At 37.6% G+C, this 25783-nt stretch overlaps 3 protein-coding genes across 7 annotated transcripts in view; 1 reads left to right on the forward strand and 2 right to left on the reverse strand.

Annotated features, from left to right (window-relative positions):
- Nucleotides 1-888, reverse strand: part of si:dkey-28b4.8 (sarcoplasmic/endoplasmic reticulum calcium ATPase 2) — a 37397-nt gene extending 36509 nt beyond the window's left edge. The window contains exon 1 of the mRNA XM_042427673.1: nucleotides 706-888. Coding sequence (XP_042283607.1) covers nucleotides 706-747 — 42 coding nt within the window. The 5' untranslated portion in view covers nucleotides 748-888. The remainder of the gene's footprint in view (nucleotides 1-705) is intronic.
- On the forward strand, nucleotides 159-25271 carry p2rx3b (purinergic receptor P2X, ligand-gated ion channel, 3b). Of its 5 annotated transcripts, XM_042427723.1 has the most exons (14): nucleotides 159-214; nucleotides 15266-15316; nucleotides 15487-15589; nucleotides 16671-16806; nucleotides 16902-16973; nucleotides 18303-18372; nucleotides 18579-18672; nucleotides 19084-19161; nucleotides 19249-19390; nucleotides 21021-21157; nucleotides 21847-21940; nucleotides 22707-22772; nucleotides 23663-23740; nucleotides 24667-25271. In XM_042427723.1, the coding sequence occupies exons 4-14, from the start codon at nucleotides 16732-16734 to the stop codon at nucleotides 24790-24792; spliced, it is 1032 nt and encodes a 343-aa protein (XP_042283657.1). In that variant the 5' UTR covers nucleotides 159-214; nucleotides 15266-15316; nucleotides 15487-15589; nucleotides 16671-16731; the 3' UTR covers nucleotides 24793-25271. The 5 variants fall into 5 exon arrangements, with proteins under 5 accessions (XP_042283657.1, XP_042283639.1, XP_042283622.1 ...); XM_042427705.1 differs by having other exon boundaries at nucleotides 15266-15589; XM_042427688.1 differs by lacking the exon at nucleotides 159-214 and adding an exon at nucleotides 14072-14243 and having other exon boundaries at nucleotides 14886-15589.
- On the reverse strand, nucleotides 977-9000 carry pold4 (DNA polymerase delta 4, accessory subunit). Its single transcript, XM_042427734.1, has 5 exons — nucleotides 8878-9000; nucleotides 7442-7560; nucleotides 5414-5497; nucleotides 1805-1916; nucleotides 977-1252 (listed from the first exon to the last, which is right to left on the reverse strand). The coding sequence occupies exons 2-5, from the start codon at nucleotides 7545-7547 to the stop codon at nucleotides 1228-1230; spliced, it is 327 nt and encodes a 108-aa protein (XP_042283668.1). The 5' UTR covers nucleotides 7548-7560; nucleotides 8878-9000; the 3' UTR covers nucleotides 977-1227.
- Nucleotides 25272-25783: the final 512 nt, after the last annotated feature.

The following is a 25783-nucleotide window of genomic DNA, read 5'->3' on the forward strand; positions in this document are numbered from 1 at the left end:
CCTGTAATATCCCGCCCACTGGAAGCTTAGTCGCCAAGCTCTTGATCAATCAGCGAGCGGTGCGTCTGCTTTCGCACAACTGATCTTCATGAGAACCAATTAGCGTTGAGTTCCGAGCCTTTGACTGTGCTGCAGACCAATCGAACAGCACTGGAGGCGGGATAATCGCTAAAAGTGCAACGGGAAGCCCCACCTCTCCCCCTGACGTCCATTTGTAAGTAACCCACAGTGTTAGCTCGTAAATTAAAAAAATTAAAAAAAATAAAAATTAGCTGGTAAATTGTATTTGAGAAACACTTTTTTAAAGTAAGTCCGCAAAGTGCGTTTAAGTTAATATAAGCCGCACAATCCATATTATTTGCAAAAACATTTTTATTTATTTAGTTTAAAATTTTAAATGGAGGATAAGCCCCTTGAGACGCACCATCTCGTTTTCGAGGGGGTCCTCAGGCACAGTGACTTGTTTTTTTCACCTAAAAGTGAGCAGTATATTCTCATCTCTTTTCAAAAACATAATTAACTCGACGAGTTTACTCATAAACTCGACGGGTTTACAGCACACTGAGAAAGACCAATGTCCTTAAAGAAGTGTTGGACGCACATCTGTATTATCGCTATTGGGAGTATACTGTATATTAGGCCTGGCTATCATGACCTTTCACGAATGCTGAACTCTTTCCAACATTGAGATCTGTTCATACTCACTGTGTTGGATTTTTCCTCTCTTGGGAATACTGCAGAACACATTCATTCTTTCTCTCTCTTGCGAATCTCGTAAAGAGTGAAAGAAAGAGAGTGTGTTATGTCAGGTCAGTTATAAAAAGACTAAGGAAAATGCATGTCAGTGTGTTGACCACATGGGAGATAGCAGAGGGCAGATGTCTTATGTGACTCCTTCACCATTTCATTTCTACAGTGTCAACAGTGATCCGACCCCACCCTCCATTATACATCATAGCAAAGAACAGTCCAGTGCTTTGGTAGAATTTTGTTTATTAAAAATGTGAATAAAAACTTAGTGTGTAAAAGACAACATAGCAGTGGGTGTTCGTCATTCTTCTGATTCCGTCCTGGAAAATGGATCCTCTGTTGCTCTTCATAAGGTATCTCCCTTAACAACACACTCCCCTTCCTGCCCCCCCCCCCCCCCTAAACCTTTTCCCTTTTTTCTGGAGCTTTGAAACCTGTCTTTACATTTGTTGGAGTTTGTTCCTTAGGCCTTCGTCCTCACAAAGGATATTCGCTCCATAAGCTGAAAGACAAACAACACAATCACTGCTGTACAAATTAAGATCATTTTTATCGGTGTGAGTTTGTGCTTTAGAGTTAAATGTTAATTAAACACAAGCAGCCATACAAGAACTTTGTTAAATTAAATTCAAACTACAAATATGCAAAATTTTAAAGGTCAAAGACAAGAAACGAACAAATCTACTGGCGTATTACTGACACATATCAGTTGGGATCAAAAATGTAAAAAAGGCTCAAAAAGTGCGAAAAGTGCTCTTCTCAAGCTCCAATCAGGATTCAGCAGCATTTGAATCATTGTCTGACGCCAGTTGGCAACTAATGACACTGGTGTAACTGCCACTAAGTAGCTTCTATGGGCCTAAATATGTTTACTTCCTGCCATAGCCTTATTTCTCCAAGTCACCTGCTTTTGAGTATAGGAGTTAATACAAAGTAAGCATTATATGGTGTTTTCAAATACTCCAGGATACCACCAAACCCCCGCAGTTCTGGAGATTAGACTGTGTGTTATGTATGTATGTGTGTTGTGTGTGTGTGTGTGCCAGTGTGTTACCTCAGGTTGTACTCAGGGTCAGTGTGTGTTTGCAGTAGCAGGTATCTGATCTCCTCAGGTGGGTTCAGACCATGGAGCTTTGCCCTCTCCCATCTCTGCAGCCTGCTGATACCTGGAAAGAGAGAGAAATTATATGTTTTCCTCCTGGTGGACCAAAGAATATTACAGAAAAATAGTTACAATACATACCTGTAGATGTCAGTGGAGGACATACAGACTATAGAGAAAAATGGATATAGTGTCATCCACAGACATTTTACGGCCTGGAGTTCTCAGATATTAGAGTTAGGCTGGGTGGGGTTGAGCTGTGATAAACATGCCCCAGAACTACTGCTATAAAAGTACTACTGTACTTCTATTTAATCCACTACTTTTCAGCACAAGTAAGGTTGGGGTGTTATGTTTTTCTGAAACATGGTTCGACAACTCCATTAACAATGCTGAGATAGAAATAGAAAATTGTACAGTCATTAGGAAAGACAGGAACATAAAGCAGGCGGTGTTTGAGTTTATGTAAGATCAGACATAGGTTTTAATGTCAGATCTGGTTTAGATCATGTTAACATAGAGGCTGTGTGGCTCAACATTTTATTACCTAAATCCAAACCTATTTTAATTGGAGCCTGTTACAGACCACCTGACCAAAACAACTTCTATGAACTATTAGAAGAGACCTGCGCAAACTCTGATGACTTTGTTAAATCTGAGGTGATTATGATTGGAGACTTTTACACAGTTCACAAGGGTTTGTGCCTCTACCGAAACCATCACTGACTTAGTATTTGTATCAGACCAATCCAAAATCTCAAAAACTGGGGTTCAAGACAATGGTCTAAGTGCAAGTGTTTCCCCTATAATAGTACAGGCCTGGTGAGCCGCCAGGCCAACAAGAACCCTGCCAGGCCAAAAAAATATTTTTTTAATGCCAAAAATAACATTAAATATACATTCATTCAGAAATCAATAGTGTTTGGGAGCCTCTGTGCAGCGCTATTCTGAAATATGAGTCAACCTCTGTGTTGTTGCCTGGGAAACTCTTGATAGCATAGCTACTTTAAGGGATAGGGCACTGCGTAATATGTGTGTGTAGCAAGTGAGTGGTTGAGTGAGAGCAAGCAGCAGAAAAGTGACGGTGAATGTGAGAATGGGAAAAGTTGTGCTCTGAGTTTTGTTAAGCACCCACTAATATATGGTGTCCCACAGGGGAGCATTTTAGGTCTACTTTTCTTTTTGCTATGTCAACGACATGAAGCCAGCCTGTGATTGCAATGCGTTCCTTTATGCAGATGATTCAGCTCTCCTAGTACTCTCATCATGATACATTAGAAGTAGAACAATTGCTTAGTTCAGCACTCCACAAAGTTAGAATGTGGTTAGCAGAAAAAAGCTGTCTCTCAATCTCAGCAAAACAGAGTCGATACTCTTTGGGTGAAAAATAAAACTTAAGAAGTCTCCTGGGTTCAGAGTGATAGTTGGTGACTTTGAAGTTATAGCCAAGGAATAAGTTACTTACCTAGGGTGTATATTAGACAATAGTCTATCTGGCGAGAGTGTGGCACTAAAAGTTCTCTCAAAGGTCAATCAAAAAATCTAATTTCTTGCTAGAATATCCACTTTAATCGATAGGAATTCTCTTGTAATATTTGCAGGGACACTTGTAGAATGCCATTTTGATTATGCCTGCACTTCATGGTATACAGGCATCCCTTAGATCCTTAAAAAAAAGCTACAGACCTCTGAAAACAAAGAAGTTAGGTTGATTCTTAAACTCCACGCCCAAATACATCTTCTCCCTGATCATTTTATTAGACTCAAGTGGCTCAGGGTGGAAGAGAGAGTATCATGTATCAAAATGTGTATTGTTCACAGGATTGTCAATAACGTGGTACCCAAATATCTAAGTAATTATTTTTCCTGGGTATACGACGTTCAGAGTTATTCCACTAGAGGGAGCTCTACTGACTTTGTGCTATGCAGATTTAAAAGCTGTATGGGACAGGACTGGTTTTTACATTCAGCAGCTGTTTTTATGTTCATTCGCTGTTAGGAATTGGTTACCTGCAAGCCTTAAGTCGATTAGCTCTGTTGGAAACTTTAAGTCCTATCTAAAGAGTTGGCTGAGTAGCAGCTGGTCCTAAATATAACTACTTAACTTGAGTTGCAGTATTTCCTAAATACCCATTTTGTTTGTTTTAATTGTTCTGTTTTAATTGTTTTGTTAGGATACCCTGTACTGTATATGTATTGTATTGCTGCCTTCTCTCTGCTTCAACCCAGTAGCACAGAAGATCTATACAATCACGACAGTTTCAAGGTGGCACCAAGATTAGTGTCACCATTTCAGTGTCCGACCAAATGTGAAATATGATCACAATCTCCTTTTCTGTTCTTGAGTTATGGCGTTGAATAATGGCCAGAAAAATGTTTTTGCAGAACATTATGATGTCAGTGAAGTTGACCTTTGGGTTATAAAATGTCATCACTTCATCATTTTATCCTGTTAGATATGTGTGTGAAACTTTGGCATAATTAGCATCTGAATTCTTGAGTTATGGCCAAAAACATCTTTTGTGAGGTCACAGTGACCATGACCTTTGACCACCAAATTCTAATCAGTTCATCCTTGAGTCCAGGTAGATATTTGTACCAGATGTAATTAAATTCCCTCAAGGTGTTCCTGAGATATTGCTTTCAAGAGCATGGAACGGACGGACGGACAACCTGAAAACATAATGCTTCCTGCCACAGTTGTCACCAGCGCAGAGACATAAAAACAACAATGAACTAAAAGAGGCTAATAGGCTGCATAGAACTGAAGGGAACTCTCACATGTGGTGCTACCTGTAGGTAGCAACCTACCTATGAAAAGGTTTGCTTGTACTGAAGTACAAGCAAACCTTTTCACATTACACAGTAATGTAACACAGAACAGATCGACTGTTTATATAAGAGTGTTGAATATTGCAGCTTTAACATATCTGTGTGATAATGAATAACAAAATACACCCTCTGCAACTGGAAAGTATAGATAAGCTTGGCCTATCAGATCAAACATATCCTTTTCTGTTAGAAAACACAGCCACATGTTTAACTGTCTTATTACATGTACTTTGTTGTTTTTAGTTGTTGCGGGGTGTATTTTCTTTATTTTTTTGTTGAAGCTAGGCTAACAGTTTCCCTCCTCTTCTAATCTTTGTGCAAAGTGAAACATATCCAGGACCTATCTTTGTGCAGGATACACAGAGATTGAACTCCTATTGTATTTCTGAAAAAGTCAGACACCTCTTTTTTGGCATTTTTTGTAATGTAAGCTTTTACATTATTTAGCATGCAGAACTTGCTGTATTAAAACTGTCTTTGTTATAGCTGATCTTCCTTTTATTCTCAATTCTTATATTAAAAAAAACTACACAATTTAAAAAAAGAAGAAAGAAGTTCCTCAACAACTGAGTTGTATAAGTATTTTTTTTTTTCACTACTCAGAGATTCCTCAGCCTGTACACAAACTCAAAGTAGTGAATATTTTTTCATTTGACAAAACTTACTACAAACTTTGTTAAATTCAAAAGCCAGACATTCTAAAGCAATATATACGTGTAGGTGTGTCACCTGTGCAGGGCCCAAATCTCCAGTCCAGATCGAAGTCTCTGAGCTTCTGCAGCTCCTCCTCTCTGACTGTTTTAATTTCAGCCTCTGGTCCATCAAAAAGATTCAGAGACAATTCAAGTCACTATTATATCAGAACAAAGTGTATGTTAAATATACATATATTATAAGTAATATTAAACTGAAATTAACATAAACAACATTAAATTTCAAACCACAATTCTCTCTCTCTCTATATATAGTATATACAGCATACATATACAGTGCTGCTTCAAAGTTTGTGAACCCTTTAGAATTTGCTCTATTTCTGCATAAATATGACCTAAAACGTGATCAGATTTCCATTCAAGTCATAAAACTAGATAAAGAGACATTAGTTAAACAAATGAGACAAAAACCTTACACTTGCTCATTTATTTATTGAGGAAAATGATCCAATGTTACATATTTGTGCGTGGCAAAAGTATGTGAACCACTAGGATTTTCAATTTATTTGAAGGGGAAATTAGAGTTGGGTGTTTCAATCAATGGGATGACAATCAAGTGTGAGTCTGGGAGGCCCTGCTTTATTTAAAGAAGAGAAATCTGGGTCTTCACTATTAAAGTCTGAGCTTCACAACACAGGTTTTTGGAAGTGTATCATGGCTCAAACAAAGGAGATTTCTGAGGACCTTAGAAGAAGAGTTGTTGATGCTCACCAAGCTGGAAAGGGTTACAAAACCATTTCTAAAGAGTTTGGACTCCACCAGTCAACTGTCAGGCGGATCATGTACAAATTGAAGACATCCAACACAATTGTTACCCTCTCCAGGAGTGATCGAACAACAAAAATCGTGTAATAGTCCGGGAGGCCACAATGGACCCCAAGGTAATGTCTAGGAAACTAAAGGTCTCTCTTGCAGTGGCTACAGTCAATGTTCATGAGTCCACCATCAGGAGAACAATGAACATCAATGGTGTGCATGGCAGAGTTGCAAGGAAAAAAGCCACTTCTCTCCAAAAAGGACATTGCTGCCATCTATGGTTGCTCAAGACCACATGGATAAGTCAGAAGGTGATTGGAAAAATATTCTGTAAATAGATGAGACCAAAATCAAACTTTTTGGCTTGAATGAGAAGCGTTATGTTTGGCAATGAGCGAACACTGCATTCCAGCATAAGAACCTTATCCCATCTGTGAAACGTGGTGGTAGTATCATGGCTTGAGCCTGCTTTGCTGCCTCTGAACCAGGACAGCTTGCAATTATTGATGGAGCTATGAATTCTGAGTTGTACCACCAAATTCTACAGGAAAATGTCAAGGTATCTGTCTGTGAACTGAAGCTCAACAGAAAGAGAGTCATGCAGTAAGACAACGACACGAAACGCACAAGTCGTTCTATCAAAGAATGGTTAAAGCAGAAGAAAGATAATGTTTTGGAATGGCCGAGTCAAAGTCCTGACCTTAATCCTATAGAAATGCTGTGGAAGGACCTGAAGCATGTAGTTCATGTTGAGAAGCCCACCAACATCCCTGAGTTGAGACTGTTCTGTAAGGAGGAATGGGCTAAAATTCCTCAAAGCCGATGTGCAGAGCTGATAAACAGTTACCGGAAATGTTTGTTTAAAGTTATTGCTGCAAAAGGGGGTCACACCAGTAACTGAAAGCAAGGGTTCACATACTTTTGCCTCCCACAAATATGTAAGATTGGATAATTTTCCTCAATAAATAAATGAAAAAGATGAAAAAAATGTTTTTTTTTGTCTCATTTGTTTATTTGGGTTCACTTTATCTAGTTTTAGGACTTAAATATCTGTGTAAATATCTGATCACGTTTTAGGTCGCAGTTATGCAGAAATAGAGCAATTTCTAAAGGGTTCACAAACTTTCAAGCAGCACTGTACATATATATGTATTTAACCTTTTTCATATCAAGATTTCATTGACTGTTTCATAAAGTAATGTTGGAAACAATCAATGCCTGTTTCACTGAGGGGACATACAAATAACATAACACATGACTACTATACAAACACTGTGCTACTCCTCACCTATCTGTGGTGGAGGAGGAGTAGGTGTCTTCCGTCGTTTTCCGCCTCTCCTTGCTTTCTTCACCACCTTGAATGAATCAGTTATCAGTCCTCGCTTGGTTGTCATGGTGACAGATGATCTGGAAAACACACATATGCAAGCATTTAGGAAAAACCTCTCAAACATTATTTAGACTTCACTGGGACACTAAAATTCTCCACTAAAACTAATACTACTACTGCCACTTTTACTTTAACTAATACTGATAATAACATTTGTTGTGATTTTTTTAATACTCAAATAGGACTTATCATTATCTTCTGAATGGATGTTAACAAGTTAGAATGAGAAAAATGTAAGTGCACAAGAAAGAAAGACTTTGAGATTACTGTACCATCTTTATCTGCTGATTTTGTAATAGTTACCCATGTTAAGATATATTTGATGCACAAAAGTGAGGAAGGCTGCAATGACAATGTAATTATTTAGTATTATTTTATTCCAAATTGCAAGTTGTACCTATTTGCAGCCCCAATGAGAGTCCCCCACATCTAATGTGTGATTAGGTGATCATTCTTTAGACAAAATCATTCACACTCATTCAAAATAAATGGAAGCCTCTGTCTATACATTTACGCAATAGTCTCTACTTGTCAATTGCAATAATTCAGTAATAACATGTCATGTAGCATGTGTGTATTAGTGCTGAATCATTGTGTGGCTGAACATGTCTGAGCAAAGGCTGGACTACTTCTGCTCATTACTGCAAATAAAATCGGGATTAACGCACATTTGATCTCCTTTACGGCAGTGTTATATCCGTCTGACTCTTTGATACAACGCTGCTTTCTACACCACTTCCTCCAGTTCTGTGGTTAAACCAGACTGATAGCATACTGTGTCTAAAGGTCAAAAACTGCATGTAACTACAAACTATTAAAATGACGCATTTCCTTCTGCACTCTGTAATGCTGGCACCGATCTCCATTTAAAAATCTGATGATTTATGTTGAGTTGTTTCTCAGCAAATATGGCAGGTGGGATGGTTTATTATAATGTTAACGACGATTTCAGCTTCAATTCGGTGCGAATGAATGACAGTAATCTCAGTGATAATTGCAAACTTCTGCCTTTGAACTTTTTCTTTGATCGCCACTCCCTATTCCTCCACAAAACACATTGAGTTTTGGTTGGACGGACGAATATGGAGGATCAGTTACGAAAGAGTTAACGCGTTATTACAATTTTACGTTAATCTGTCAGAAGACTCTGCTCATTATAAAAAAGATCGATGAGCTATGTCTGTTTGTCGGTGATCGAATCTGCAGGAAATAATCAGATGTTTCAGAGTCGCTCGATAGATAGACGTGTTTCACCGTGCATAACTAAATGTTGAGCTTGATGTTTTTGCACATATACGATTATCCAATTCCTGTTCTCATAATATTGAACATACCTGGATATGCAAACAATAAAAGCTCAATCAGATGTGTCGCCCTGTTCGAAATGTTTTCTCCTCATTCACTCTGCGAGTAGACCAGTCGAGCAAAACAGTAACGACTCTTCCTCTACTGTCTGGACGGTGGGTTCGAGCCCAGGTGGCCCCTTTGCTGCCCCCTGCCGTTTTCTCTGCACATTACAGTCAAGCAGTATAAACTGCTAAATTACACATTTTATATGTTAATAGCGTAGAGGTTCTAATTTGTTGCATCTTAACCTTTATAATATGATGAGATTGTAGATTGTGGATCATTTGTGGATATGATGTTTAGTCAACAGTGTGATACAATTAATTTGCTGTATAAATAATCAATTGACTGTTTAAGACGAATTTGTAGGTTATTTGAATAACACCATGAAGATCAAAACAGGCTTCATTCACATTTTTGTGTGTGTGTGTGTGTGTGTGTGTGTGTGTGTGTGTGTGTGTGTGTGAGTGTGTGTGTAGAAGTATGTTCTCCATCTCCTTGGATGTCAGTTGTCAGTCTGACTGGCAACCTCAGAATAACATAAACAAGATGGCTTTCTGTTCCACTCAGCTTTTAGTTTATGTGTGTGTGTAAATCTGCTCTTAAAAGGTCTCTTTGCTCTTTTTCTTTACCTGTTAGTCCACTGACACCCCCCACAACCTTCCTCAGCTGTACTTTGTGTTTAGTGCTAATTAGCAAATGTTAGCATGCTAACATGCTAAACTAAGATGGTAAACATTATAGCTGTTTAACATCAGCATGTTGGCATTGTTATTGTGAGCATTTTAGCATGCTAATGTTAGTATCAAATCTGGCCCTCCAGCAAAAACATTTGGCCCATAAAGAAAGATTAACTTTTCACTTTCATACTGTCATCAAAACTTTTATTTTTCACGAATCAACTATCTGTACTACAAGCAAATCTACTATTACATCTGTAATGTCGTAATGCAACACAGAGGAAACACTTTCATATACCAGTCATTTTTGCCAAATTTGTATTAATATAAGTTGCTCTAATTCGGTTCTTCCTCACTTACTAATGGAAAAAATGACATTTGCTGTCAGATAGAGTCCCAAGAGAAACAGTTTCATCAGTCAATTACATCCTTAAATTAATTAACAGAAATAATATATATATATATATATATATATATATATATATATATATATATATATATATATATATATATATATATATATATATATATATATATATATATCGGGGGAAAATACAGGCCTGTGTTTTCACCACACCTGTGAAATGGTGCCCCATAGCTGATCTCTTCTCCACTTCCATCTCAGCAGACAGTGAGAAGAAGACATTTACTGCATTTTATTCTTTATTTGGATTCCCATTAGGTTCCATAAAGTGGCTGTTAGTCTTCATGGGGGGCACATGAAAGTATACTGATATGATCTTTACATCTAATGCTTTTATCATATGGATGGATGTAGTCTTTACAATGAAAATGAAGATGGTGATGATGATGGAAGTTAACCTAATGATGTTGTGATGATGGGTGACAGGAAAGCAGAGGACAATAGCAGAGTCTCTGTCTTACTGGCTGTAAATATCATAATCAATACAAATCTTTTTGACCTGTTCTGCAGTCTTCTTCCTTGGTATTTCCCTCTCCATGTCTCCCTTATCCCTCCATCCAGACAGATCACTTACCACGTAATCTAATCTAAGGTACTTCTGTCTGTGTGTGTGTTTGAGTGTTAACTAAGGGAGACAAATGCCTCTCTCTTTGTCTGTGTATTTACATTAAAAACAAGATTATGCTTACAAGAGACTGACAATTTAAGAAATAAAACCAGCATATTATGGTTTGATTCCTTTTTGTTTTTTGCATGGCAATATGATTTAATAATGAGCTCTTTATCTTAGCAAGCATACAAAAATCCAACAGTGTCCCGATAGATGTGCTAGCAGCTCTGCTCTGTGAGGATATGCACAGCAGTGCTTTGAGCTAAACGCTAACATTAGCATGCTAAAATGCTCACAAAACAATGCTAACATGCTGATGTTAAACAGCTATAATGTTTACCATCTTAGTTTATCATGGTAGCATGCCAACATTTGCTAATTAGCGCTAAACACAAAGTACAGCTGAGGAGGGTTGTGGGGGGTGTCGGTGGACTAACAGGTAAAGAGAAAGAGAGCAAAGAGACCTTTTAAGAGCAGATTTACACAAACACATAAACTAAAAGCTGAGGGAACAGAAAGCCATCTTGTTTATGTTATTCTGAGGTTGCCAGTCAGACTGACAACTGACATCCAAGGAGATGGAGAACATACTTCTACACGCACACACACACACACACACACACACACACACACGAACAAACAAACAAACAAACACCATCGTTGAGTACAACTTCAACTAGAGGTCCTCTTATACCAGGCCACATTGGAAAAAGTGTTATTTTGATCATTAATGTTTGGTAATATCATTTATGTGTAAAGACAAATTAAATTGATTCATAAATTGTGACAAAACACAGAACAGTTAGTAAATATGAAGTGACCAAAATTAAATCCATATGACACCGGAATAATTCTTGTAAAATACTTAAGTATTGTCTAATCAATTGGTGACAAGCAAGTCATGTTTTGGAAAAAATGCTTTCACACATTGAAATTCCACAAATGTGCTGAAAAAAAGCCCAATGTCCGAGTTTTTCACCAGCACTTAAACCAAGCGGCATCTATTGAAGCCAATGTGGAGGTACTCAAAAGTGCCACCAACGGTCACTAAGGTGTGTTTATAGAGCATGAAAAGCAACACCCTGCACTCCTTATTTGGAAGGTCCTGGCTCCAAATGGAAAATATGGTGCCGACCATAAGCATCAACTCTAGGCTTCAACCCGGCTCCAATGCAAACCAACGGGTGAAGTCACACCTCACTACGTCTATCATATACAGGCTATGACTGAAACGCAACATGCATTTGTGGATGGAGGTTGTGAAACGAGTCTCAAAGCTCCACGTACAAATGTAACCCCAATCCACACGTGTCACACACACACACCCAACAATCTGTAAATTAATGCAACAAACCTCACAAATATTTTTGGTCATTTATATTCACAGGATGGTTTTCAAAAGCAAATGTTATTAGAGGAATGAACTTGAAGTTTGAAATATATACATTTATTCATGATATTTATTCAAGTGGGGTTGAATTTTTTTGAATAATTGTGTTACATTTGGTCAAATTGGTTGGTATCTGTTTGCAGATTGGAAAATGCATTTGAGAACATTATAAATTACTTACAAATTTCCTTGCACATTTGTAAATATTGTTTCTATTTGTGGATTATGAAACATGTATTTGTCACCAGACTACTTTCTCTCCATATGGTGGGGTGCTATAAATCTCCACTGAAACCTACAGTATATATAAATAACATTAACAACCATATTAATGATAAAAATGAAATATTTTCAATGTGGCCTAGTATGAAACGACTAGTTGAAGCTGTACAGAACAGCAGATGAACTGAGAAGTGGTGTGTGTATGTGTGTGTGCGTGTGCGTGTGTGTGTGTGTGTGTGTGTGTGTGTGTGTGTGTGTGTGTGGGAAGTATGTTCTCCATCTTCTTGAACGTCAATCCTCAGTCTGACTGGCGACCTCTGAACAACATAAACAAAGTGGCTTCCTGTTTGCTCAGCTTTTAGTTTATGTGTGTGTGTAAATCTGCTCTTAAATGGTCTCTTTGCTCTCTTTATCTTTACTTGTCACACCCCCCATTCTCTTGTCCTCCACTCCCTCCTCCTTTTCCCTCCTCATCCTTTATATCCCTTGCCCCAGTTTATCACATTCCCCTCTCTTTTTCCATTGTATTCCTTTTTGTCCATCTCTAATCCCCCCTGTTCTTCCAGAGGGCAAGACAGAATTAATGATATTTTACCACTTCCTGGTTCTCATCCGATGACTTGTCATAAGTGACTGCTGTTTAATGGATGCATTCAGAGATTCTTTATAGCATTAGACTGAAGGCAGCTATGATTGAATTAGTGTGAAATGTTATCTCCTGGATATGGTTTGTGATGTGTATTCGGATGTAGAAACTGATGCATGGGTCTGATAGTAGCCTTTTATACAAAATGAGATCTGATCTACTCACTGTGGTCCACCTTTGACATGATGGATATAATGCAGTTTGAATCATTAAATATTTAGCGTAGAATTTATCATTTACTGGTTGTGTGAGGGCAAATGTCTTCTAAAGTACTGAATTGATGCTGATGGAATTTTTCAATCATCTCCATTTAAACAGAAACGTTATCAGTTATCAGTATGTTGTTGCAATGTAACAATACATCCAGCTAACGGTCTGATCCAGGCGGGACCTTGGCTCATGGTTCATATTATTATTCTGGTGTTTTGAGCCAAAAATGAACAATGTCAAAATGTCTAAAAATAACAGTGCCAGTTCTGAGGGAACACGTGTAAATGGTAAAGAAGGTCTTCAAATAATATTCAGTCTAATCAGTTCAGGTTAGCAACAAACAAATTAAGATCTTGTTAGCAGGTCTTTTGGGCCTGTGTTCTCAGATTCTTTTAGGATTCGGTCTTTCCTCTCTCTTTTTTAAATAAACTTGATGGGGGCCAACATCCGCAGTGTGTCCATACAGTCATGTTGTGCAGAAATGCATTTAAAAGTTGATGTGAAGCTCATATGAGGCTTCAGCAGTCTGAGTTAGTCATATCAAGTGCCACATTAACAGTCTTTTTAGCATCAAATTCCCTCTTTGTGTTTCCTCAAACAGTGTTTCCTTGTTGAGCTGCGGTAGAAGTGTAGTAACAAAAAAAGAAACTTTGACACTAAAAAGACTGTAGAGTTGAAAGATATCTACTTGATTTGACTCATTTGGACGCTGAAACTTCATATTAGTTTCAGATAAACTTTTAAATACATTTTTGCACACAAGGAGGACTGTGGATTTTGTCCTCCATCACTTACATTGTAAGTGCATTATGAAGGGATCTTCTAATGGTCAGTATGAACAGGAGGAATGATTACAGTAAGAAAAACATGTTTCAGTGTTCATTAGGGCTCCTGACTGTGGTTTTAAGACACATTTGAAAAATTGTGAACCTTTCCTTTAAGACCTCTGTCAACAGTTAAAGAAAAAAAAAAAAAAGCTTAGTAGCTTAAAGACTTGATGCAGGGGGAGACTAGACTAACTGTATCACAAGGGGAAAAACACACCCTCCAACAACCCCAAAGGTGTCCTTTGTCTTTAAAGCTCATGTTTTCTATTTTCTCTTCCAGTTTTGATTGAGCTGGGGGCTGCTTCATCTCATTTTTAAATGTAATTTATGCATGTTGGCTTCAGGTAGGTTCCCCGAGGCTCTGTTGTGGCTTGTGGCCAAAATGTTATGCCTCTGAATACCTCTAGCCTCTCTTAGTGAACAAAACCAAAAACTAGCATAACTTAGCTTGAAAACTGGAAGTATGGTGAAAATGCTCCCCCAGATATAACACAAGTGGGAAAATGTCTTTCAGGTTTCTTCAATTTAACAACTTCTTAAACCCATTTCTTTTTTTGCTGTTGTTTGTTTGTTTTGTTTTGTTTTGTTTGTTTAAATGTGTCATTAAGATATGTTAGAGATATTGGTAAGCTAGCAGCTTCCCCTTGCTTCCAGTCTTTTTACTAAGCTAAGCTAATCATATTTCAGACCTATCTTTTTTCTAGACGCTAAGAGATTGAAACTGATATTGATATTTATTTTCCCCCCTGTCAATAAAAAAGAGTCAAAGGAGGTGTATTTCCCAAAATATTTGATTGTTCCTTGACTCCTTGGCTCTAATCACAAGGCAAATTACTTCAAAGGCCAATTTTATTTCCAGTAGTTACACATACTCATTAAATTAACAGATTACATAGGAAAAAAGCTCAATTTCAATACATCTGAAAGCAGATGCTATTGTTTTCCCTCTTTGACTGTAAACCTGTGTTTACTGGTGCTGCACACAGAAAACCTGACAATGAATGTCCATGATGCACTGAGAAGAGGGAGGGAGGAGGACTTTAAGGAGTCATTTAGATAAATGAGTGGAAACCAGAGAGTAAGAAATAGAAAAGAGAGGGAGGAAATAAGAGACTGACAGAATGAGTGAAGAGAGAGATAAGGACAAAGAGAGAGAGAGAGAAAGCTGTTTTCTTGTTTACTACTTTGTCAAAGCCTGAAGTTACGGGAAGAAGAGCATCAGTGGAGGCTGGTGTCACTGGGATTTCTGAACTGCGTTCTTGAAGGCAGCTCTGTTTCCAGTGTGAGGAGATACAACTCTTGGATATCTGGATACTGCTCTCAGTGTTGGATCTGAAGTATAGATTTTCCTTCTTTTTCAACACAGAACATTAATGAAGATGTCAGCCACTTTTCAGGACCCAAATCTGCACTTGCTGTAGGCACATACACACACTGCTTTATTTGGAGTTCAGTTTAAGTTTTGTTTGTATTTCTATCATTTCGGTTATATTTCTGTAAGACATATCACATATACAAAACACAATCTTTTTTGTATTTACTCTCATACACACACATATACTGCTAGGATGTGGTCATGTTTTACAGACTTCTTTACCTATGAAACCACCAAGTCAGTGGTAGTGAAGAGCTGGACCATTGGCATCATCAACCGTGTTGTCCAACTCCTCATCATCTCTTACTTTATTGGGTGAGTATGTTATATTTCTAATACGTTTCTGAATCTAAATGAAACAAAAATTAGAAAACTCAGTGATGAAAACCAAATGAAAAGTGTATGAAAAAAAAACAGATTTTGCCAGTGTTGTGTTAAAACTGAACTGGATGGAAGAGTAGCAGCTGCCAGTTTCACGTATGTATATTTCAAAGACATTTATATTGATAGACATTGATCATGTACATTATATTGCACAGATCTTTAATTAGCAACCAACTACTTATTACTATCTAGATGATGTGATGGTGATGATAACAATTCATGTACATTAAATGAGTCAGATTTATACAATTTTTAAAGATTATATGTCTGTGAGTATATTTTTTAAAAAATCAGTCTATATGAGGGTAATTCTTTTGGTAATTGAATCTGATCTTTGTCAATCTTATTAATGCTCAATAAAAAATATAATTTGTCAAACAATGAAGTTATGCTAACATATGTTTGTGTCGTTTAAATGGATTAAGATGCATTTCTAGTTAATCACCTATGTTATATTTTTAAGACAACATGAAAGTTACCTAATTATTGTATCTACATCCACAACGGATCAGTTTTCTTTTGGTAACAACATAGTTACACACACAAAACAAATGAATAAAGCATTTAATGATGTGTAGCATTCACATATGGTTTTATATTATTATATGGTTTCAATTAAATACTTATTTAATTTGTTTGTTAATAAAAAATCCATTTGGTGCAGTTGTATTACCCAGTGCATCTTCCTGTGCTCTTGTTACTGTTAGTGGATGCCTCTTTTTTTTTTTTCAACAAGGGCTCAATAGAAGCTTACAGTATTGTAGCAGCATGTGTAGAACAAGGACCACTGCTAAAATGTCTCTTTCCCAACCAGACCTCACTGATAGCCTCCCCATGTTAATGATCTTATGAGTTCTTGGTATTGACGTACAGCCATTAGCTCAAACTTCGAACCCTGTAATTGGAGATCTCTCCGCTAGCTGAGAGCTGCCTGACACATTTGTTTGTTAAAAAACTGCACAGGTCTGATTTTTCAGTCTGAGCTTATTTTCACATTTTGTGTATGTTTCAGGTGGGTGTTTGTCTATGAGAAGGCCTACCAGGTGAGAGACACAGCGATCGAATCCTCTGTGATGACCAAGGTCAAAGGTTTTGGAGTCTACAATAACAGGGTCATGGATGTTGCAGACTATGTCACTCCTACACAGGTATGGATGGATGGATGGATGGATGGATGGATGGATGGATGGATGACTGGCAGAAGTACAGAGTGATTGTGATGTGTCATATGTGTTTTCTGCAGGGAGCTTCAGTCTTCTGCATTATCACCAAACTGATCACTACGGAGAATCAAGTCCAAGGATCCTGTCCTGAGGTCAGTTACTGTCACAACCATTACTACAACTTACATACTACTACTGTTTTTAGTATTTCACTATTAATACTTCTAGCACCATTACAACTACTATACATCAACATTAAAACAGATATAATCCATATTTTTTTAATAACAACATATGAAATGACAGTGTGCAATGTGAGAGTGTTGCTCTTAGTGATGAGCCTCCAGAGAATTATCACCTGAATTATCAGCAGCTCCCCGCTTTATGGAGCTTTATATCAAGTTTCAGCTCATTCAGTTTAGCTGTCTCAGTGCTCTCTAAAAACCCACTGTAGCTACCTGCTCAGCACTAAATGGCAAGCAGAAACAGTTAGCTGTAGACTAGCTGGTGAACATAGTGGAGCATTTAGCAGCTAAAGAGCCAGATATTTCCCTCAGGAGTTATTAGAGAGCAAAACCAGAGCTTATATTCACCAACTTGTTTCTCTTGCCCCCAAGTTGCCAAAGAATCAGTTAATGCAGGTTTAAGAAACATACAGAAAATAATTACAAAGGTAATCCATTTCCATTGACTTTGTACACATTAATGCCACCTTGAAAGTTTGTCTTGCATTCTGTCTAATTGGCCCTTCACTGTTATTCCAAATAGTACTAACAGTCTGAAAAACTGTGTCATATGGACTCAAAAATCATAAAACATAAAACAGTAAACTAAACGTTTTGTCCAAGTTGTGCAGAGTTGCAAGGTATTAATATAGCAGATCTCAAATATGAATACAGTGCCCCAACTATGCTACCAAAATGTATATAACATTTCTTTATAAGCTAAATTCACAGGATATGATGATCAGTTCTGGATTTGTCACTATGTTAAGTATGACACCTTAGAAAAACATCAGGTCATGCTACTCAAAACCTGTAGGACTTCAGTGTCATAAAGTGGGCTCCTTCCTTCACCAGTTTTTCATTGAGTTTGCCATATCATACCAAAAAGCTGGCTAAAACAGAGGACTAAATGTTTGCCAAGGTATGCATGTCTGCTCTTAGCATTATCACAGTATAAAGTTGACATGGTAAACTGTTCAGTGTTAGCAAACAATTGCTTATTTACATATCCAGCAGACCCAGAACTCGTTCTGAATCATTTTCAGTTAGCCTGACAAATGTAAATTTATTCTACTTTTACTCTGGTTTGGTTTACACCAAATCCTGAGAAAAGTCGCTACCTTTGTCTGTCTTCCATTTGGTGATGAAAATTCTCTGTGGGTATGTCACTACAAGCATCCTCTTTCATATCACACCTAGTCATTTGATCCATTGTTGATAAAAAAATAATAATTCATGCGATTGTGTTTTACACAGAGTGAGAAGAAGTATATTTGTACACAGAACAGCAACTGCTCAAGGTTCGTTAACAAGCCAGGAAGTTATGGTGAGACCTTCTGTCTTTCTCTTTTTCTTCTATTCTCATTTCTACACGAAAGTATCTGATAAAAACATTTTTACAATTACTACTATTATTGCTCATGCATATAAAACTGTGTTGAATTAACACGTCACAGTCATTGGTTGTTTCTGAGCCTCACATTTATTCAGGTTTTTTCCAGTTTGTATAAATCCTTTTCTTTTCCTGCTCAGGAATTCTTACGGGGAGGTGTGTTCCTTTCAACGCCACCCTCAAGATGTGTGAGATAAAAGGGTGGTGTCCTGCCGAGATTGACACCATCAAGACGTAAGACAATACTGTGCATGTGATAGAGAGATTTTTTCACTTACCAGGCTTTGCACTGTTGTGTGCTGTGAAGAACACTGACTTGAAACACTGAGAAAGATCAGGATTTTCCTGCAAGGTCATAATATGCAATTATATATGCTAGTAATATCTATCCACATAGATAGTTTTGGTTTTATTTGTCCAGTTTGTGTGAAATCTGTCTTCTGCCTCCACCTCAATACAGTGAGGTTGAATGGAAGTGTGTCCATTGTTAGAAATAGTCTTGCCACACCATGATAAGCAAAGAGAAAATTGTGTGCTGGCTTTGTGAGGTTTGAGAAAAATACCAAAATCAAACACAAGTATCTGTGTTTTCTTTTATGTTCCTCCCTCTCTCACTCTCTTTCTCCCTCTCTCTCTCTCTCTCAGTACACCAATGATGGAGGTGGAGAATTTCACCATTTTCATCAAAAACAGCATCCGTTTCCCAACCTTCAACTACACTAAGTATGACAATTATAATTTTACATATGATGACAACACTGATGATGAGGTATGACATGCTGATATGAGGATATGTCTGTGTGTGCACAGAGGGAACTTCCTCCCCACCATCACTAGCGATTACATCAAAACATGTAACTTTGACATGGTCAACAACACCTACTGCCCCATCTTTAGAGTGGGAGACGTGGTCCGCTACGCACAGCAGAACTTCACCAAACTGGCAGACAAGGTAGAGTCAAGAGCTGCTGAGGCTTTGCAGCAGGTCCAAGTCAAGTCTTTAGAAGAATTTTGCAAATCAAGACATGAGTCTTTCAGGTTTCTAAGTGCTGACCATTAAATGACACAGCATTTGAGCCTTTACAGTATTTTCTACACAACTGAAACCACACCCTTTCTATATATAGGCCTAATTACTAACCAAGGTGTATGCGTATATAATACATTGCATGACACTGTCTTACTTGTTATTGTTCTGGGATTTTACCAGGTCAGAACTTGAGACATGACATGTTTTTGCCTTTAAGTCTCTAGTCATATCTTTAGGGAGTCAAGTCTTACAGTATGTCTGATTCAAGTCTCAAGTCAAAGTCTCTAATTCATTTTGTCTCAAGTCCTCATTTTTGTGACTTAAATCTGAGTCAAATCTCAAGTAAAAGTGTTTACTCCTAATTTTATGACGTCATTTTGACTTGAATCGAGCCTCAAGTCAAAGCTTTATATGAACATGATGACAACATGATCTTATTGAACATATATGCCAAACGTTTTCAACTTTTTCATTTTTTTCAACACAGTACAACTAAGGCACAATTAGCATTCAGTAGTTCTGTCTAGGCAACTCAAAGCATTTGGTTATGGTGAGATTGTGATCTTAAATACTGAAAAACTGAAAAGAAATATGAGACAAGTTATAAACCCTGGTCTGCTGTTTTAGAAGAATGTCACACTACTTTCTGTATAGAATAGAATATAGAACATAACCCAGGCAGTGTAACAATTCTCCCAAACATATTAGCATGTGCAAATTAGTTGCATATAAACACCATTCCAGGCAGGCAAGGTTAAGCACATACTAGAGGTCTTCACAGATCCTGAATGTTGGACGCCATCCAAAACGGATATGTAGAAAACCTAACTGAACCTAACATGTATAGACCTGATCCAAAGGGGACTCAACCACAGCCAGATCCCACCTCGATAGACATGAGTATAATCAGATCATAAATACGGTCGATCCAACCAGACCCACATAGAGACCACCAACACCAGCAGTAGCATGATGTCCTATCATTTAATAAACAGCCACAATCAAAAAGAGCAGCAAAAATGACTAATAATGTCCTACAAAAGAAGAAAGTTACAGAAATGAATTCCCAAAATAATTTTATACTTCAAGGGCTAATTCATAGACATAACAGGAAGTCCTGTTTTCACCTCATACACCAGCAATGTTTAGTAATAGACATTTTTAATAAATGTTACTGGTTTACAAGAATACTGTGGTCAGGAAGCACAGGAGAGACTTTGTTTTCCGTTCCAGGGCAAAAGTTGTTGCTAACTTTGAACCCCTTTGTTGCTAACTTTTAACCCCTTCACTTTAGCCTGCAGTTAGCAAACAAAACACAGTAACTTGGGTTGGGTCTTGAGGAACTGAAGCTTTTATTTGCTGACACACTGTAGCTTAAATGGTACATTCACAGTTATACTGCTAATATTACTCTACTCCAACTGGCAGCACCTGGCACGTGGCCTCACTTGACTGCACACTCACTATGCACTGAGCTATTCTTTAAAGGAGCTATTCCTATAACACGTGATCAGAGCTAATACTGACTATCTATGTCTATATCTTTTGCCAGGGAGGAGTGATAGGAATAAAGATCGGCTGGATGTGTGATCTGGACAAATCAGACGACCAGTGTAACCCGTCATACTCATTCACCCGACTGGATGCCATGTCACAGAAGAATGCTGTCTCACCTGGATACAATTTCAGGTATACAGCTGCAGGGTTTGGGTATGTGAACGGCTGCATTGTTCACTTTTGGGTTGCTTTTTATAATGTTTCTATACAAAGATCAGTCAATCAAATAGCAATAAAATTCTCTGGATAATCATGATCTCCAGAGGAAGATTTTCAAATATTGAAGTAACCCCCCTAACCTTTTACTAACTATTTCACTAAAATTTCCACTTGTACACATATAAATCTATCCAATTACAGGTCAATTCAAAGGCAGAGTTCCATAACACTTACCAAGCTTATTAATGCACCGCTCCCCCTTTGCTTTAGTGCCACCCTCACACTGACTCTCTACAATAGATATCAATGTCAATAACACAAGGCCATGGTTTTATGAAGTTTGTGGTGAATATCTACAGCTCCAGGAGAATTTTAATTTAGTTAGTTTTTTTTTTTACAATTGGGTTCTTATTTTTATAGTCTTCGCCTTCATTTTTGTTCAACACTCGCATTTTTCATGTGGGGACATGCCAAGTCTGTATCTGAGCTTCCGCCATTGATTTTATTTGCTCCATTGACCATTTACAAAAGTGCTTTTAACTGTGTATGATATACTTTATACATGATAGTTAATGATTCAGATTATTGTTGCATACAGATACATAGACTTCAAAAATGTGTTTTATAATATACAAATTTGCTTTGTTTGTCTGTTTTTAAAGGTTTGCCAAATACTATAAAATGGATAATGGGACTGACTACCGAACATTGGTCAAAGCCTATGCTATTAGGTTTGATGTGCTTGTCAATGGGAATGTGAGTATACTCCTTATACCAAGAATCAATTGTTTCCATTGAGAAATAATTAATATTTGTGTTGAAAAAGCTTCAGTTAAGTAATGTACTATCTGCTATAACTAATGTCACTGGGATATGGATCAGTCATTTTGACAGCTCAAGATGAAAGCTACTTTGTTCCCCCTTAGGAGGCACCAGTAGCCTGAGATTTCTATGTGTTATATTGTGTATGACTTAATGTCTTGTTAGCGTTACTGGAGGTCTAACAGAATAATGTATACAATACATTTAAATGCAATCCTGGTAACAGTATGGCCTTACTATTTGGGCTTAGGATCCTGAAAGGTTAATTATCTATAAAATAATTTCAGGTCAGATAAAGAAATGAAATTTGACTATCATGCATCAGCATTTTGTCTTAAAGGCTGAGGCCTTTCTGGGTGGAATTTTCATGTTCTCTCCATTTCTACTGTAATGTACCACAACTAAATTATAAAGACCTCTGAGATGAGAAAGCAGGAATAAACAACACAGTTGGCATGATTTAGTTTATTTGCTTGCTCCTCTTTTTTCTGTTACCCCCAGTGGCCTCCTCATGTCAAAACTTAAGGAAAAACTTATTTACTGCCACTTCATGCAAATCAGATGATCAGCACCATTAATCAAAATTAATTGAGGGAATTAAATGAACAGAGCAAGAAATTTCTTGCACTCCCACATTTAGAGCAAGTGATGCCCAGAAGATTGAAACCTGCTGATGTAAATGATCATTTTTCCTTTATAGGCAGGGAGGTTCAACATGATCCCTACACTCATCAACATGGTGGCAGCCTTCACTTCAGTGGGAGTGGTGAGTTTTACTGGTACTGGTTCTCATAAATGATCAACTGAGCTGATCATTTTTGTTTCTAATTTAAAAGGTTCTCTTTTAAAGGTACCATTGGTAGCGCTATAGAGCAAACTTACACATGCACAAGGACTCAAAAACATGCATGCCAACACAATCTTATAGTACATCTATGCCATGTTCAGACCGACATTAGCTCTATGTGAAAGACCGCAGCCCTCTCATTCATCTGAATGGGGGCCGTGCATTGACACAATGGGGGTACCGACAGGCAAAAACATTAAAGGTCAGTTCAGCATTACATCATCTGGCAAGGCACTATGTGAGCCAATCACACACGCGCAAGTGCACTTTCCTGGTGGATTACATTAATGTCATTTTTCTGCTGTTTATTTCACTGTCATCACAATGAAAGTTAAAATACTTTCCGACATGATAACTTTCCAGAGTGGTAGGATCCTGTCTGCGAGTATTGCAAACCATTGTGCTGTGTTTTGGCATCTAATTAGCCTTCAAACGCATTAAACCATCACTCCCTGAATCATATTTAATAGTCTCACCGGTACCTTAAACAACACGCAGCCCCCTGTGCTGTTTTAATGCAGGGCTGCTTTCAGTCTGAATCCCTGCAAAGGCATCTCACCAATGCATTTTGGTGAGAAATATGTATTTTAAACATTATTGTGTTTGTTTATAAGAAAACTCCATACAGTACCTATAAATATCATCACAGGTACATTTTGACATGTGTTGTACTTTACTACATCATGAACATTTCCTCCCAGCTCACTGAAACTCAACTGTAAACTTTCAACTGTGGACTACACATCCCTACTCTTGTTTTGATGAGTGCTTTATAAATCAAGGTTATCATTATTGTTATTACTATTTAGGGCACGGTGCTGTGTGACATCATACTGTTGAACTTCCTGAAAGGAGCGGAGCAGTACAAGGCCAAGAAATTTGAAGAGGTAAAATGCCAAGTTCTTAAGATAATTGATAACTGCACTTCAGTAAATCTGACCTTATTAATCACAGTGTTTGTAATCACAAGTATGTGATGAGTTTAACCTTAAAACTACATTATTTTTGCCACTTGGGGCAGTGGAACAAGCTGTAAACACAACATTGACATATTTTCACATTACAAAGTTGTTATGGTGAACATCTTAACACTTGTATATTTGCACATCCAGCAGACACAGAGCAACAGTAGCATTCACTGTGTTTCAGTCCACCTGATGAATAATCAATCAATATTGACTCTCCTTTTAGCTTTGATTTGGTCTCCACCAACTCCTGAGAAAAATATCTGGCTCTTTAACTGCTCAGTGCTTCAGTGTGTTCATTAGTTAGTTGCTAACTATGTCGGTCTGCTGTCTGGTGCTGTGCAGGTAGTATACAGTGGATTTATCTGAACTTTTTCACTGAAAACAGCTGCCTGCTGGAAACTAAGTTGATGAAAGTGGAGTTTGTTGCAGGAAAACTGAAAAAGTGAGCTAAAAGAGGCTAAACAGCTCTGTAGAGCTGAGAGGAACTGCAGAGTTGGGTGATAATTCTCTGCAGCTTTGTCATTACAATTACTCCTTTCACATTAGTTAATCATTTACATCCTTCCTTCCTTCCTTTGTTCATATAACTATTTATTTAAAGCAGCTATAAACTCAAAATGTTTAATCAGTTTATTACTTGAAAGAGCAGTGTGGACTAAAACTTTTGAATAAGATGACGGGTGATAGATTTTTCTTACAAAACTATACTTAATTCGAATGTATGTGTACAATTAAGACATGACAACCACCAAAACTGGAGTTCGGAGGTTTTCAGATGGCAATATGAGTGGCAATAGATGCAACTAAAAAGCAAAACATCACTCTCCGTCTTTCATATACTGTAGGTGTCGGACACAGAGCTGGATCCCAAGTGCAATGGGCTGTACCGCTCCCAGCTGTCACTCAGACACAATGAGACCATCATGAGGTCCAGTGACTCAGGAGCATTTTCTATTGAACATTACAGTTAAAGGAGAGGAGCAACAGCCAAAGAGAAGGGAGCAGTGGACCGAGGAAGAAACATGTGGGATGGGTTTCAAAAATATTTGATTAGTTTTAATCATTCAAAGCCGTCTTTATATAATATCATACTTAAACGTCCCCCAAATGTATGGTTAAACAAGATCTGAAGAACCGTGCAGGTTTGTAGAGAAACATTTATTGAATTGTCACTCTGTTGGCCTAAAATATTCCAGAATAGCAAGTGATGATGTAATGAGAAACATTTTACAAAAGCATGAGTGTATTTGCATGTTGACACTTTAAAAATGTGACTTTGGCTCAAGGTTTTCTGAGCAAGAAGAAATGAATTAGACCTGAAAAATGATTGCATATTTCAGTTTACTTTGCTTGTTTTGAACTTTGTATCATAACTACTGTAATGTACCACAACTATATTATAAAGACCTCTGAGATGAGAAAGCAGGAATAAACAACACAGTTGGCATGATTTGGTTCATTTGCTTGGCCCTCGTTTTTTTTGTTACCCCCAACGGCCTCCTTATGTCAAAACTTAAGCAAAACATATTTACTGGCACTTAATGCAAATCAGATGATCTGCGACTGGGCACGTCTACATATAGTATGTCTCAACATCAGTAGCAGTCACGAAAAGATCCAGCTAATCCATGCCAACAGCCGTGCACCACTACACCGTCAGAGTGGCACTTCAAGGATTATCCATATATTATCTATATTCCTTTGTTATCCAGGTATAACAGAGGAATATATAAAGGTATAACACCATGTTTTACCACAGTGTTTCTGACGTTAGGGACAATTATCTCAGCCCTGCTGATGGAAACATGCCAAAATCACCTCATTTCTGTGACATTTTAAAGTTCTCACAAATGTCACAAACAAGATAAGAATAAATAAATCTCAAGAAAAGAGATATGATGATGTGATTAGGAGGTGGAGATATATGGAGGAATAGGGGGATGGATGAGTCACAGGGAAACA

This window comes from Thunnus maccoyii, chromosome 2 (genome assembly GCF_910596095.1).
Source record: "Thunnus maccoyii chromosome 2, fThuMac1.1, whole genome shotgun sequence".
Taxonomy (NCBI): domain Eukaryota; kingdom Metazoa; phylum Chordata; class Actinopteri; order Scombriformes; family Scombridae; genus Thunnus; species Thunnus maccoyii.